Here is a 14,105-nt window from a genome sequence, read left to right as displayed (position 1 = left end):
CACACTTTAAAATATTCAAGCTCGTGTTTCTAGAACAATGAATGATAATCCTGGATTGTACTTTACCTCAGCTTAAGACCTCAGAGCTGAAGTATGCCTGTGCACTAGTTTCACTCTTCCACATTCAGCAAAAAATAATTGCCCTCCCAAATTTTGCAAATTTAAGTAATCCTGCTATCCAGAAAATATTTCTTACTCCCATATTTGGAACCTTACTTTGTAATAAATGTGTCCAAGGTTTTCAACATACCATCTGATAAATATGTCTTTGACTACAGAACATTGCGTTGCTGCACTGACAGGACAAGGTAATTGTTTTCAAAGTTCTGCCTCAGACTTGCATGCTAAGAGCTGCCAGAAACTTAGGGCAGCAACAACTTAGCAAAACATCCTGATGTTTACAGGGCTCTCGTCAGACAAAAATCTAACATCTAACCACGTAGGTGTTTGGTTAGGTGGCTCAAAACTGATTCAAGGACCTAGCTTTCAGAAAAAATGTTAAAGAGGCAAACTGCTCCAGGAGGGAGCACCAGAATTTAGGACTTGGGATGTTAAAGCCAATGGAATTTGGAGACGCAGATCAGTCATTGGGATGTTGAGTTCAAGGTGATTGCAGAGATCAAAATGGTTTGGGTTATAAAAGATTTTTTTAAAATAAAGATTACTAATATATAAGGTTAACAACAGGAATTCTGCAGAGGCTGGAAATTCAAGCAACACACATCAAAGTTGCTGGTGAACGCAGCAGGCCAAGCAGCATCTATAGGAAGAGGTGCAGTCGACGTTTCAGGCCGAGACCCTTCGTCAGGACTAACTGAAGGAAGAGTGAGTAAGGGATTTGAAAGTGGGAGGGGGAGGGGGAGGGGGAGATCCAAAATGATAGGAGAAGACAGGAGGGGGAGGGATAGAGCCAAGAGCTGGACAGGTGATAGGCAAAAGGGGATACGAGAGGATCATGGGACAGGAGGTCCGGGAAGAAAGACAAGGGGGGGGGGTGACCCAGAGGATGGGCAAGAGGTATATTCAGAGGGACAGAGGGAGAAAAAGGAGAGTGAGAGAAAGAATGTGTGCATAAAAATGAGTAACAGATGGGGTACGAGGTACGTTCAACACCTTATATTCCGTCTGGGTAGCCTCCAACCTGATGGCATGAACATCAACTTCTCTAACTTCCGCTAAGGCCCCACCTCCCCCTCGTACCCCATCTGTTACTCATTTTTATGCACACATTCTTTCTCTCACTCTCCTTTTTCTCCCTCTGTCCCTCTGAATATACCTCTTGCCCATCCTCTGGGTCACCCCCCCCCTTGTCTTTCTTCCCGGACCTCCTGTCCCATGATCCTCTCGTATCCCCTTTTGCCTATCACCTGTCCAGCTCTCGGCTCTATCCCTCCCCCTCCTGTCTTCTCCTATCATTTTGCATCTCCCCCTCCCCCTCCCACTTTCAAATCCCTTACTCACTCTTCCTTCAGTTAGTCCTGACGAAGGGTCTCGGCCTGAAACGTCGACTGCGCCTCTTCCTATAGATGCTGCTTGGCCTGCTGCGTTCACCAGCAACTTTGATGTATGTTGCTTAATATATAAGGTTATTCAGTCCAAAATTCTCTTTTTTTGCATCATTCGCTACAATCATACAGTTGTGCCTGCAAAACTATCACTGGTCATTTCCATTAAACAATAGCATCAGCACATTATACTCTGTCTCTGAAAACAACATACTGGATGCTATTGACAAGAATGAATTGCTAGCCATTAATCTCCCCAAGTCTAATCCTGTGTTCCCTGAACATTCCACTTGCATGTTTGATCTCATGGCTAAAGTTAGGAACAGAGAAAGGGAAACTGTGGGACAGACTACATTGCTATAAGTGACAGCAATCCACACCCAAAAGCAGAGTTTATTGTCGAGTCTTACCACTTGACCGATGAGCTGGAATCCTGTTGGCAACTTCATTCCAAATACTGGGACATTTGCCTTGTTGATGAGCCACTCCTGAAGTGAAAATAGTAAGGTTTCAATCATCACAAAGAGTCACAAAGCAATACAATATGTATACACAGGGCCTTTGGCCCACTGAATCCATGCAGTCTACGTTGTCCACCCAGCAAGTCCCAATTTCCAGCATTCTCCCCGTATCCCTAAGGAAATAGTTTTGTTCTTTGTAAATAGACAAAGGAACTCAAAATCCTGTAACAAAATGGCTCACTTATCAGTTTTTTTCCTTTTATCATTCTCATTGTCTCCTCTTATGATCTAAGGGCCACACAGGAACTTCGTTGTACACAGCAGCAAGACAAGCACCTCAGAGGGAAATATACTCAGATCTGAATAAAAAAGCATCAAGATTTCAAGCCATATCTCACAAAATTTAGGGAGACACATACAGGAAAACTGTACCACTGGAGTAGTCATCTTTCTGTAAGAGACATTTGGATGGGACATGTTCCCTCCCAATTCAACGCATTAGGTTCTGTTACAGTGGTTCTTTCCTCTATGCTGATATAACCAATTAACATTCATTTGCTTTTGCACTTTTTAAAATATATATTCTTAATTTAAAGTAATTTTTTTTATATATTACACTGTACTGTTACCATAAAACAAATTTTATGATAAAAGTCAGTGAGAATAGCGTACTGCTGTTTTTGGGACTTTGGATAAATTGTCCAATACATCTGCACAAAACAACCAAAATATTTGGGCGAATATAGATCTTTCTTTCACTCCTCTTAAAAGAGTTAACAGAAAATGCAGAATGCAAGATATTATCAAAGCACATTCTCTGACTGGGCCTGGCATGATTTAAAGTAAACCAGCCTGTTCCTAACCAGCTGAACGACTAGTCAAGGTCAAATTTCAGGAAAACCATCTGACTGATCCGGTAAATACTGACAAAGCCCAATTGCTTTTGTTTATTATGTCTGAGTTTCATGAGTGCAGAGATTGAAGACAGCAGTATGAGATTACATTGGGGCATGCTCTTTCCCTGCTATTTACAATTTTATCTGCCTCACCTGTCAGCTTTTCAAAAAGCAATAAAGTTTAAGCTTCTCTCTATACCCACTACCCCACCCTTCTTCCAATTTGGCTTAGTTGTCTGACAATTCAAGTCTGCGCCTAGTCAATAGCAGAGCAGACACCCACCTCTCCCGGAAATTCCAGGAGTCTCCCGCAAATTGATGGTGCTACCTCCCTGAAATGAGTTTTTGTAGGGTGGGATGTCTGGTAGAGTATCATAGAGATATAGAACAACTGGTCCTTTGATCCGCTAAATCGGTGGACCATCAAGTATCCATTTATTTTACATCAAACTTGTCCCAACTCATTTTGCTCTTCCTACATTCCCATCAACTGCCCTCCCTCAAGATCCTACACACAAGGGCTACCTAGTAGAGACCAATACCAAATCCGTGAAGTTACAGGAACAAGGTGCAAACTCCATGTAGACAGCACTGGACTGGAGCTGGATCATGAAGGCTGAAGACATCTACTGAATATTTGCTGCTCCATTGTCCTGCCCCCGTTTGCTGAAATGCCTTAAGTATTTGGCAGTGTCTCTTTTTAAATTTTTATTTATTTTCTAAGATACAGCACAGAACAGGCCCTTCTGGCTCTTCGAGTCATGCTGCCTGATTTAACTCTAGCCGAATGACAGGACAATTTACAATTTTCACGTACCCCGTGACAGGTTAAAGGACCAGCAGAAATGGAAAAAACTTTGGAGTCCAGTATTCCTATTAACTAATGGTATTTATTAGTAACTATGCAATACAGAAATATAAATGCAGATAAATCAAACAGGTTAGCAGTGATTATATATAAGTGTGGAAATATATGAAAACCAAGCTTCTTCAAGTCTAGGGGTAAATAGTCTTACGATGACGAGTAAAGTTCAGTTCAGTTCGTGGCATTGAGTTGAGTAGTGATGGGGAGAGAGAGAGAGACAGAGAAATAGATTTAGTTCTTCAGGTTAATTAATGCGAGATGTTTGTACTCCAAAGGCGAATGTTGTGAGAAGGCAATTACGTCGATATTCCACAGATTCCACGACAGCAATACAAAATAACAATAGTGGTAGGGTTTATCTCCGATGTTGTTCCACTCCACACACGGAATATCACCGACAATGATTGTCAACAAACATCCCTTCAACACAAGTGGTACCACACCCGAATTCAGCTACGGGTCATCCCAAGGTGGTGGCCACACGATACTCCAACAGAATCCACGCATGGATTATCACCAACAGTAGCTTATCACTCAGGGGACCCTCTTCAAGTGGTAAAATTACCAACCCAGGCAAGGATTATCACACACAGGTAGCTTCCACACAAGGTTACCCCAAACACACAACTGTGATAGCCACTTATCCAGTTCCACGACATACAAAATAACTCCAATGGTGATTTGCCACAAGGGTGCCTTTCTTCAGTGAACTAGCACACCCAGACAAGGGTAACACACAAGTGGTATTCACAAGGTACTCCCCTCACCACAGAACCCACTCCTGTGGATGAACTATGTGACAGTCACACCTTCGTATTCGAATGGAATCAAACTCACCCTTACGGGCTACTTAGAAGAGAGTCCAAACAGTGACCTCTTTGTCACTAGGTTTCTTCTGTTTCAAACCTTCTCTCCTCTCTTCTCTTCCTTTAATGTCACCGAATGTGACCACAACAAAAGGGGACCGTTCTTCTGTGGTGGAATTATCAACCCAGGCGAGGGTTGGACACACCAATAAATTATTAAAGCAATACATTATAAAAGCACCTTGTTAAATGTATAAAACATGTCTGCATCAGTGTTATCTTGCATTTCCATACAATGTTACGTTAGGCTGTTACACATTTATTGTCAGATATTGTTGTGGTGTTGGAGGTTGTGTTCAAGAAAACACTGAAATGCCACACTGCCGCCACCATTTGTTCCGGCACGTCATGACAGCGTTTCTAAAAACCTCCATGTACCCCATACACACTACACCACTCAAGCGGCCTTTTCAGATTTGTAAAGTGTTTTAGAAAAGCTCCGTTTTCAGGGGAGGAAAACGCCATTTCAGTGTGGATGGAGGGTCAAAACGAAGAGAAAAAGCTTCATTTATGGATTTATCTGGTCTAGTGTCGACGTAGCCTCAGTGGACACATTTCCCAGCACAATTGTCAGGAAACTGCAAGAAATTAGCAACTCATCACAGGACTCCAACACCAGTCATGACTGAGGCTACGTCCACACTACGCCGGATAATTTTAAAACCGAAGCCTTTTCTCTTCGCTTTGACCCTCTGTCCACACTAAAACAGCGTTTTCATCCCCCAAAAATGGAGATTTTCAGAAACGGTCTCCAGAGTGAATAAATCTGAAAACGCCTAATATCCGTTGCAGTGTGTACGGGGTAACCGGAGCTTTTTAAAACCGCTGTCATGTTGTGCCGGAACAGATGGCGGCAGCCGGGCATTTCATTGTTTTCTTCTTCTTATTATTATTATTACTACTGCTTTATTGTCGCCAAACAATTGATACTACAGCGTACAATCATCACAGCGATATTTGATTCTGCGCTTTGCAGAACCTAACAATTTCAGAACAGACGGCAATGAGACTGAAGCCAGAAGAGTTAGAAATGTACTCACCAAATACTTTGACCCATAGCTTACTGAATCAATAAGTATACTCACTTTGCCCTGTTTTCTGTCCTTGCTTGTATGAAGGTGGTTTACCTATTTATGCAAGTACTTCTCTGACAATAGATGTGTAACAGCCTAATGTAACATTGTATGGAAATACAAGATAACACTGATGTAGACATAAACAACAGGAATACTGCAGACGCTGGAAATTCAAGCAACATACATCAAAGTTGCTGGTGAACGCAGCAGGCCAGGCAGCATCTATAGGAAGAGGCGCAGTCGACGTTTCAGGCCGAGACCCTTCGTCAGGACATGTAGACATGTTTTATACGGGGTCATCAGGGGAATGGCGGCGTAAGGAAAAGGTCTCTTGACAAAAAAGAAGGTAAACTGCCCCAAAATCGAATTTAGACAAATACTTAATATTGCATAACTATATTAATAAAAGGGGCAAGGATGATGTCTAAGAACAAGATTAAAAAGTCCGCTCCGAAGGCTGATAAACATAAAGAGACGCAGCAAGGCGACGGGCCTAGCTCCCCCACGGCAAGCCAGGACAGAGATAATGAGGGGAATCGGTGACTCTGTCTTTGATTCTCAGAGAGATTCACGAGTTCCGACAAGATAACAGCAAACAGCTGGAAGATATTAAAGGAGAAATAGTAAAAACTAACTCGCGGATAGATGAAGCCGAAGCGAGGATTGTTGGAATTGAAGAGAAGCTACAAAACGCCGAGGAAGTGATAGCAGAAATGCTGAAGCTACAAGACCAACTCCAGTGGAAACTAATAGATCAAGAAGGCCGCTCGAGAAGGGAAAATGTGAGGATCTACGGAGTTCCCAAAGGAACCGAAGGTAAACCCGGATTGATGATTCCCTTCATGGAGAAGCTGCTTAGAGAGAACCTTGATATACCAGCCGCAAAAGACCTACAGATAGAAAGGGCTCACCGCGCGTTGGCACGACAGCCTCCGGCAGGCGCCCAGCCCAGATCGATTCTGGTCAGATTTCTCAGTTACAGAACAAAGGAAGAGGTGCTTAAAAGAGCATGGCAAAAGAAAGGTTTCATGTGGAACAACTGCAAAATCAGTTTAGACCACGACTACGCACCGGGGATTCTTGCCAGACGGAAGGAATATACGGAAACACGGAGAGTCCTGAAGGAAAACAACATCAGATTCCAGACCCTGTATCCAGCTCGGCTGAGAGTCTTTTACGACGAAGGGACAAAAACTTACGCTACGGTGGAGGAGGCAACGTCGGACCTGGCGGACGGGGGACTACCTATTAAAGTTATCACCCAACCGGAGTCGCTACTGGAGAGGATTCGGCAGAAGTCGTGGCAGTTAGTGGGGCGAGGACGCTCCACTCGAACCAGAGTGTCAAACTACAAGGAAAAGCTGCAAATATTCAGACGCGAATGTACAGAGAATACAGATTAATTAAGAGAAATGACTGAAAAGAGTAAATCGGACTTAAAAGTAAAATGAAAACTGGTAACTGAAAATAAACTAGGCGGAATAACTTGAATGATAGCAATATGGTCAAGACATAAATAGGAGAAAATTCTCTATGATTATTCAAACTGCTGAGGGCCCTCTAACACAGGGTGAAGATTGAGGTTATCCCTCTGAACTGAGGCGGGTCGGTGCTCAGGCCTCACTGTGGGAAGTCGGGAAAAATTTTCAAATGTTATACGTTCAGAAATGTCTAGGGTGTGGTTATATGTCTTGGTTTACTGTTGAGAAGGGATTGCTTAGTGTTTGGTTAGAAAAGGAGAGTGTATTTTTTCTACTAGAGAAAAATGCAAACTGAATTGGTAAAAATAATTTCCTATAATGTTAATGGGGTTTTGAATCCAATTAAAAGAAATAAGATTATGTCTAAATTGAAAAAAGAGAGGGCACAAATAGCTTTCCTCCAGGAAACACATACGAGCCAATCTGAACATGGAAAATTAAAAAGAATGGGCTTTAAGCATGTATTTTATTCATCATATAAATTGAGTCACAAAAGAGGGGTAGCTACTTTAATATCAAGTACTCTTAATTATGAACATATTTCAGAGACTAAAGACAAAGAAGGACGGTTTGTAAAAATTACAGGAAGAATAGAAGGTACAGAAATAACATTGCTGAATGTTTATGCTCCTCCAGGTTGTGAATGGTCATTTTACAGACAAATTTTTGACCTAATGGTCAGTTCTCAAGGGGTAGTAATTTGTGGAGGGGATTTTAATATTAGATTAAATCCTGTATTAGATTCTTCAAGAATAGTTACTCAGAATAAATATCTGACTCAGAAAGTGAATTCATTGATGGAGGAGTTGGGAATTATAGATGTCTGGAGGGAATTACACCCTACTAGTAAAGATTATACATATTACTCTTTCCCTCATTCAGCCTATTCAAGGATAGACTATTTCTTTATCTTTAATACAGATAGACTCAGGATAAAAAACTGTAATATTGCAACAATTGATCTGTCGGATCATAGCCCAGTCTCTATGTCTCTAATCCTGGAAAGGAAAATGAGGAAAACACTATGGAGGCTAAACTCACATATACACAATAACCCGAAAGTAATGGAGAGATTAAGGGGAGAAATCAAAGAATATCTAGACCTTAATGACACGGGAGAAACATCACCAGTGATCTTATGGGATACATTGAAAGCTGTACTGAGAGGGAAAATTATTTCCATTACTACTCACATGAAAAAAATCAATGCACAAAAATTAGCAGACCTTCATGGAATATTAAAACAACTTCAAGTTGTAGATAGCAACAAAAGTAATTCAAATCGAAAACAGGAAATTAGGAAATTGCAAAGTGAAATTGATGATATTTATACGTTGGAAACTCAAAGAAATTTTCTTTACCTGAGACAAAAGAATTATGAAGTAGGAGGTAAATCAGCTAGATTATTAGCATATAAATTACGAAAACAACAAGCAGACAATACAATTCATAAAATAAAGAATCCAAAGACAAAGCTTGTGGAGAGTACAATAGGGAAAATTCAAGAGAGTTTTGAAACATATTATCGAGAGCTGTACTCCCAACCCCGGGCCCGCAATGAGCCCTATATAGTCAGTGTATTGAATTTTTTAGATCTACCTAAACTTACAGATTTACAAAATGAAAGTTTATTAGAACCAGTAACTGTCAAAGAACTGAATGTGGCCATCTCTAGGTTAAAGGCTGGAAAGTCCCCGGGTTCTGATGGGTTTACCTCAGAGTGGTACAAGTCCCTGAAGACATAGTTAGCCCCATTACTACTTAACACCTTTAATTGGATCTTGCAGAGAGGAGAAACTCCACCTTCCTGGAGAGAAGCGATTATTTCAGTTATTCCTAAAGAGGGTAAAGATAAACTAGAATGTGGCAATTATCGGCCAATTAGTGTTCTTAATTTAGATTACAAACTATTTACATCTATATTAGCGCACAGATTGGAAAAGCTTTTACCTGGCCTAATCCATTTAGACCAGACTGGATTTATTCAACAAAGACAAACACAGGACAACATAAGGAGATTTGAGCTATGGATAAAGAAAGGTCTTACAACCTACCTCTCATTTATAGATAAAAGAGTATTACAAAGTTTCCAAATCCTGCAGGACAAACATGGCCTAGAACATAATGATTTTTTTAGGTACCTTCAAATACGAAACTATGTTAACCGGAGTTGTAGATATACAGACCTATCAACAGTAGAATTAGAATTTTTCAAGATTCTGAATTCGGCTTGCAGTTCAATACCTAGTAAATCAGTTTCTCGCCTATATAATGCACTCTCCCATGCTAAAAATGTAAATACACTGTATATTAAAGAGAAGTGGGAGAAAGAAGCGGGGTTGGTACTTTCAGAGGAGGCTTGGGGGAAAATCTGCAGCTTTCAATGGTCCTCGACTAATTCTTTGACTTGGAGAGAACATTGTTGGAAAAACATTATAAGATACTTCAAGACCCCATATCAGGAAAAATATAAAGATACAAATGTGATGTGTTGGAGAAGGTGCGGCTCCAAGAGGGAAATCATTTTCATATTTTCTGGGATTGCCCTAAATTAAGTCTATTTTGGGAAGGTATTCATAGAACATTAGTTAAGGTACTTAGGTCCCAGATACCTCTAAACTTTGAGACGCTCTATTTGGGGCATATATTGTTCCTTGAACAGAAGGAAGATATAAAGTTGCTGCAGGCCCTCTTCGCGGCAAGTAAGAAATCAATCACTAGAAAATGGCTGAATCCAATACCACCTACATTAGAAGATTGGTACGAAATTATCTTGGAAATATTTAAAATGGAAAAGTTGACTTACTCCCTGAGAACTCAAAAAGAAACATTTTATCAAATCTGGAATAAATGGATTGAATATATAACCCCAATGCGAGCAGACTTTAGATGACTCTCCTAATGATTTATATTGCTCTTCTCATCAACACAGTAATATTGCTAACGTAAGCACCCCTAGTCTAAATGTCTTTTTTTTTGTTTTCTTTTGGAAAATAGAGAATTAACACAAGTAAAGGGAAAGATTTGGGAAAGGGATTAAAAAAAAATGAAAAAATTAAGTAAATAAGTACATAGGGATTGGATAATTATGTCTGCGGGCAGGAACAAGCACGAACAAATTGGGATATAAACACCTACAATGGTTGGTATATAGGCTTGTATGCAATATTTTGGACCAGTGGAAATGGTCCAGAAGGGTTGTATGGAAACTATTATTACCATTTTTCTTAACAACTAATTTCATTACTTAGTCTAATAGGTTAGATTTACCACAGTACATAATTATCTATTTAAATGTTTATTTTGCTTTTATATCATCTCAATGTGTACTTAAGAATGTATAAATAATTGTAGTTTTATACATATAAAAAAAATGGAAAAGGTTATATGTGTGAAAAAAGTACATGATAATTGTGAATTCCTTATCCAAATAAAAATAAAATTAAAAAAAAAAGACGTTTTATACATTTAACAAGGTGCTTTATTAATGCAACAGAGTTAGTCAGTTTTTCAATGTTCGTCGTCAGCCGGGTCATACTGTCCATGAACTCCCTGTCGGTTGCCTCCATATGCCCCAGTATTTGTGTTTTTTTTAAGTTTTAAGTCCTCCTGCACGAGAACCAACAGCAATTCCTTTTAAGTTTTTCTACTCTGTAACTGGACAAACACGCATTAAGTATACTGTTTCCTCTTCGCTTGTTTTCTGTGTGTCCTGCGCGTGCCCAGCAGAGGAGATTCGCCCAAATATCCGTGTTAGTGTGGACAGAGATATTTTGAAAAACGCTTAGTGTGTACGCCTGTCGTTTTTACTCAAAACCGGCGTTTTCAAAATTATCCGGCGTAGTGTGGACGTAGCCTGAAGTTCAGTATTTTCACCTTCATACAAGCGGCACTCAAAAATGTTCTGACCCTCCTTACAGGGAGTTTTGTCTCATTGTCCTGCTTAAGACACTTTCAAAATTTAACATTGAGTGTTAGTAGAACAACTCCTTTATTGCATGTACAATTCTTGCTGTACTGACAGACTTTGGAGTCTAAAAATAGAAAGGTTTTCTCACCATATACTTCCCAAGACCTCGATCCTTCACCTGTGGATAGTGCATCAAATATTCTCCAAGAGTGGGCAATGTCTGTTTCTGGAAACAATAAAAGACCACACTGGCGAGCCTTGATGTTGTGGTATCTGCGGACGGTTTCTCATAAAACTTGGTGATTCTGAAAGCAGAGAACCCCAAGCATTTTAGTACAGATGTACTTGCCATTAAATCTGTACATACAGGTGTCCCCCGCTTTACGAACGTTCACTTTACGCCACTTCGCTTTTACAAAAGACCTACATTTGTACCTGTTTTCACTAACCGAAAGAGGATTTTCGCTTTTACAAAAGAAGACACCTGCTTTAAACTTGTGGTTACCCCGAGAAAGACTACCATGACCGTGAAGACTTGCGCGGGCAGGTGTGTCCGCATGCGTGTACATGTTGATTTTTTTTTCTACAAATCGGTTTTGGCTCAATCTTCCCGATTCTGATACACTGTACATACATTATTTCTACTTTATATAGGCTGTGTATTTATCATATCATTCCTGCTTTTACTATACGTTAGTGTTATTTTAGGTTTTATGTGCTATTTGGTATGATTTTGTAGGTTATTTTTTGGGTCTGGGAATGCTCAAGATTTTTCCCATATAAGTTCATGGTAATTGCTTCTTCGCTTTATGCCATGTCGGCTTACGAACAGTTTCATAGGAACGCTCTACCTTCGGATAGCGGGGGAAACCTGCATATGAAACAGAAGCAGGAATAAGCTACTGACCAGTGTTTCCTCTAAAGGGGTGGGGGTGGTGTGTGTGTGTGTGTGTGTGTGTGTATATATATATACACTCACACATCTTTTGCTACTAGTGCACAAAGGAATTTAAACTATGCACAAAAGGTTGTCACCCTTTACCTCGTTGGCATATTAAGTATATTTCACAATCATATTTCATTTTCTAGTTTCTGATATGGACAGTGCTGACAAGGTAGAGGATGATTTGTCTGCAGATTTTACAACTGGCTTATTGAAACTTCTTAAATTGAAGAAATTATTGATACACTATGTCAAATTCCAAAGAAGCAAAGAGCGTGAAGCGCAAAAGAACTGCGAGTTCATTCAAAGTGGAATGGCTTAATGAAACAGTAGAAACTGCTACTCTGAAAGTTCATGAGGTCAGGAACGTACAGCTATGAGAAATATTTATGTCAATACAGAAGCTGGTGTGACCTGCGTGCATTGTCATGACGCAAAAGTTGCTGGAGAATTTGCAAGTGGGAAGAAGTGAAGTGATCTTTGGAAATTTGACTTTTTAAAGCATCATTTAGCAAGTAAATCACATATGGACGGTGTGCAAAAGCTCTGACGAGAAAATCCTCATTACCCACTACAGACCTGCTACTTGCGTTTTATGAGTACAGATGAATGAGAGCGAAAATGATCAAACCCAGAGGAGATCAAAGTTCTCATTGACAGTGTTTTGCTAGCTGATAAAATGAATACCTCTATATATAAAATTCAGTGTGCACATGTTGTTGTCATTGGGCAAAAAAAAAAATGCTCAGCACAAGATTTTTGTGCACACTGGTCATTACAAATTAGAGGGAAGATTGCTATGGACTCTGATGCCCATTCCACCACTCAATAATGTCACAAGGTAAAACATTTTACATCAGGCCTACTTTCCTGCACTTATCCCATATGTCTTGATTCTCTTACTACAAAAATATCTATCAACTTCTGTCTTGAATATGTACAGTGAATAGGCTCCAACAGCACTAAAGAATTCCAAAAATTCATTACTGAAAAAATTTCTTCCCATCTCAGTACTGAATGGCTAACTTTCAACTTTGAGTTTGTAACACCCATTTCCAGACAACCTAGTCAGAAACATTATCCCTGCCTTTCGCCTGCCAAGATTCATGAGAATTTCTTTGATCTTTCACTGATTTTAAATCCCATTGATATTGGCCCAATTTGCTGAATTTCCTCCAACTGAATCAAACCACTACCATGGAGATGAGTGCACAATACAGTATGTCATTGCACTCCCCCAATCCAGACAGTAACCTTTTAAGTGTTCATTCTTGCATTCAAATCCTTCTGTATATTGCTGCCTTAATTACTTGATGGGCCTGCAAGTCAACTTTAACAATTTACATATGAAGTGACCCAATACACATCAACGCCATTCAGTCTCTCACCATTTACAAAATACTTCACCTTTTGATTGTACTCATACTAAATTAGATAACCTCCATTTCTCCTCAGTATTTTCCATCCACCATATCCTAACTCATTTAACTTAAGTCTATCAACATCCCTAAAGCATTTCTGTATTCTCCTCACAACCAGCACTGGCATCTGGTTTTGTGTATTGATCCTTATGGCACCCACTAGTCATAGTCTCCCAACTAAAATGTATTCCTTTTATTCCTCCTCCATCAAATCATACTCAAACACATGTTCTTGGTTAATAGCCTCATATGTGCCTTTTCAAACACCACCTGAAAGTAAAATACTCCATATCCACTGATACCCTCTTATCTAACTGGAACCTTCAACTTGTCAAACACACTTTCTTTTTAATAAATCGATGCTGTCTCTATCCAAGCCTTTTATTATTTTCCCAGTATCCTTCAGCTGTTTCCTTGGTAATTAATTCAAGCATTTTCACTACTGCTGATAACTTGGACCATTGTTCCCCATTTTCTCTCACCTGTCCTTCTTACACTTGTACTTGAACTTATTATCAATTGCATTTGTATCAATAAGTTCAGAGCGGATTTCAACCAATGATAAAAAAGCTGCAAAGTCTTTTTAGGACATACTTTGAATTTAGACCCATAAATTTCTGGAAAGCCCAAATCCAGAAGCAATCATGGTTGGACATCTGCTTTACCAAAGCATTGAAACGT

The 14,105-nt window shown here is 39.8% G+C and overlaps 1 protein-coding gene across 1 annotated transcript in view; it reads right to left on the bottom strand.

Moving 5' to 3' along the window:
* The window catches only part of gkup (glucuronokinase with putative uridyl pyrophosphorylase), a 92,262-nt gene that overhangs the window by 55,043 nt on the left and 23,114 nt on the right, over positions 1-14,105 (bottom strand). The window contains exons 7-8 of the mRNA XM_063038160.1: positions 11,209-11,365; positions 1,916-1,993 (exon numbers count right to left, since the gene is read on the bottom strand). Of these exons, the coding sequence (XP_062894230.1) occupies positions 1,916-1,993; positions 11,209-11,365 (235 nt within the window). The remainder of the gene's footprint in view (positions 1-1,915; positions 1,994-11,208; positions 11,366-14,105) is intronic.

This window comes from Mobula hypostoma, chromosome X2, assembly GCF_963921235.1.
Source record: "Mobula hypostoma chromosome X2, sMobHyp1.1, whole genome shotgun sequence".
Classification (NCBI taxonomy): Eukaryota; Metazoa; Chordata; class Chondrichthyes; order Myliobatiformes; family Myliobatidae; genus Mobula; species Mobula hypostoma.
This window is presented reverse-complemented; position numbering and strand designations above follow the sequence as displayed.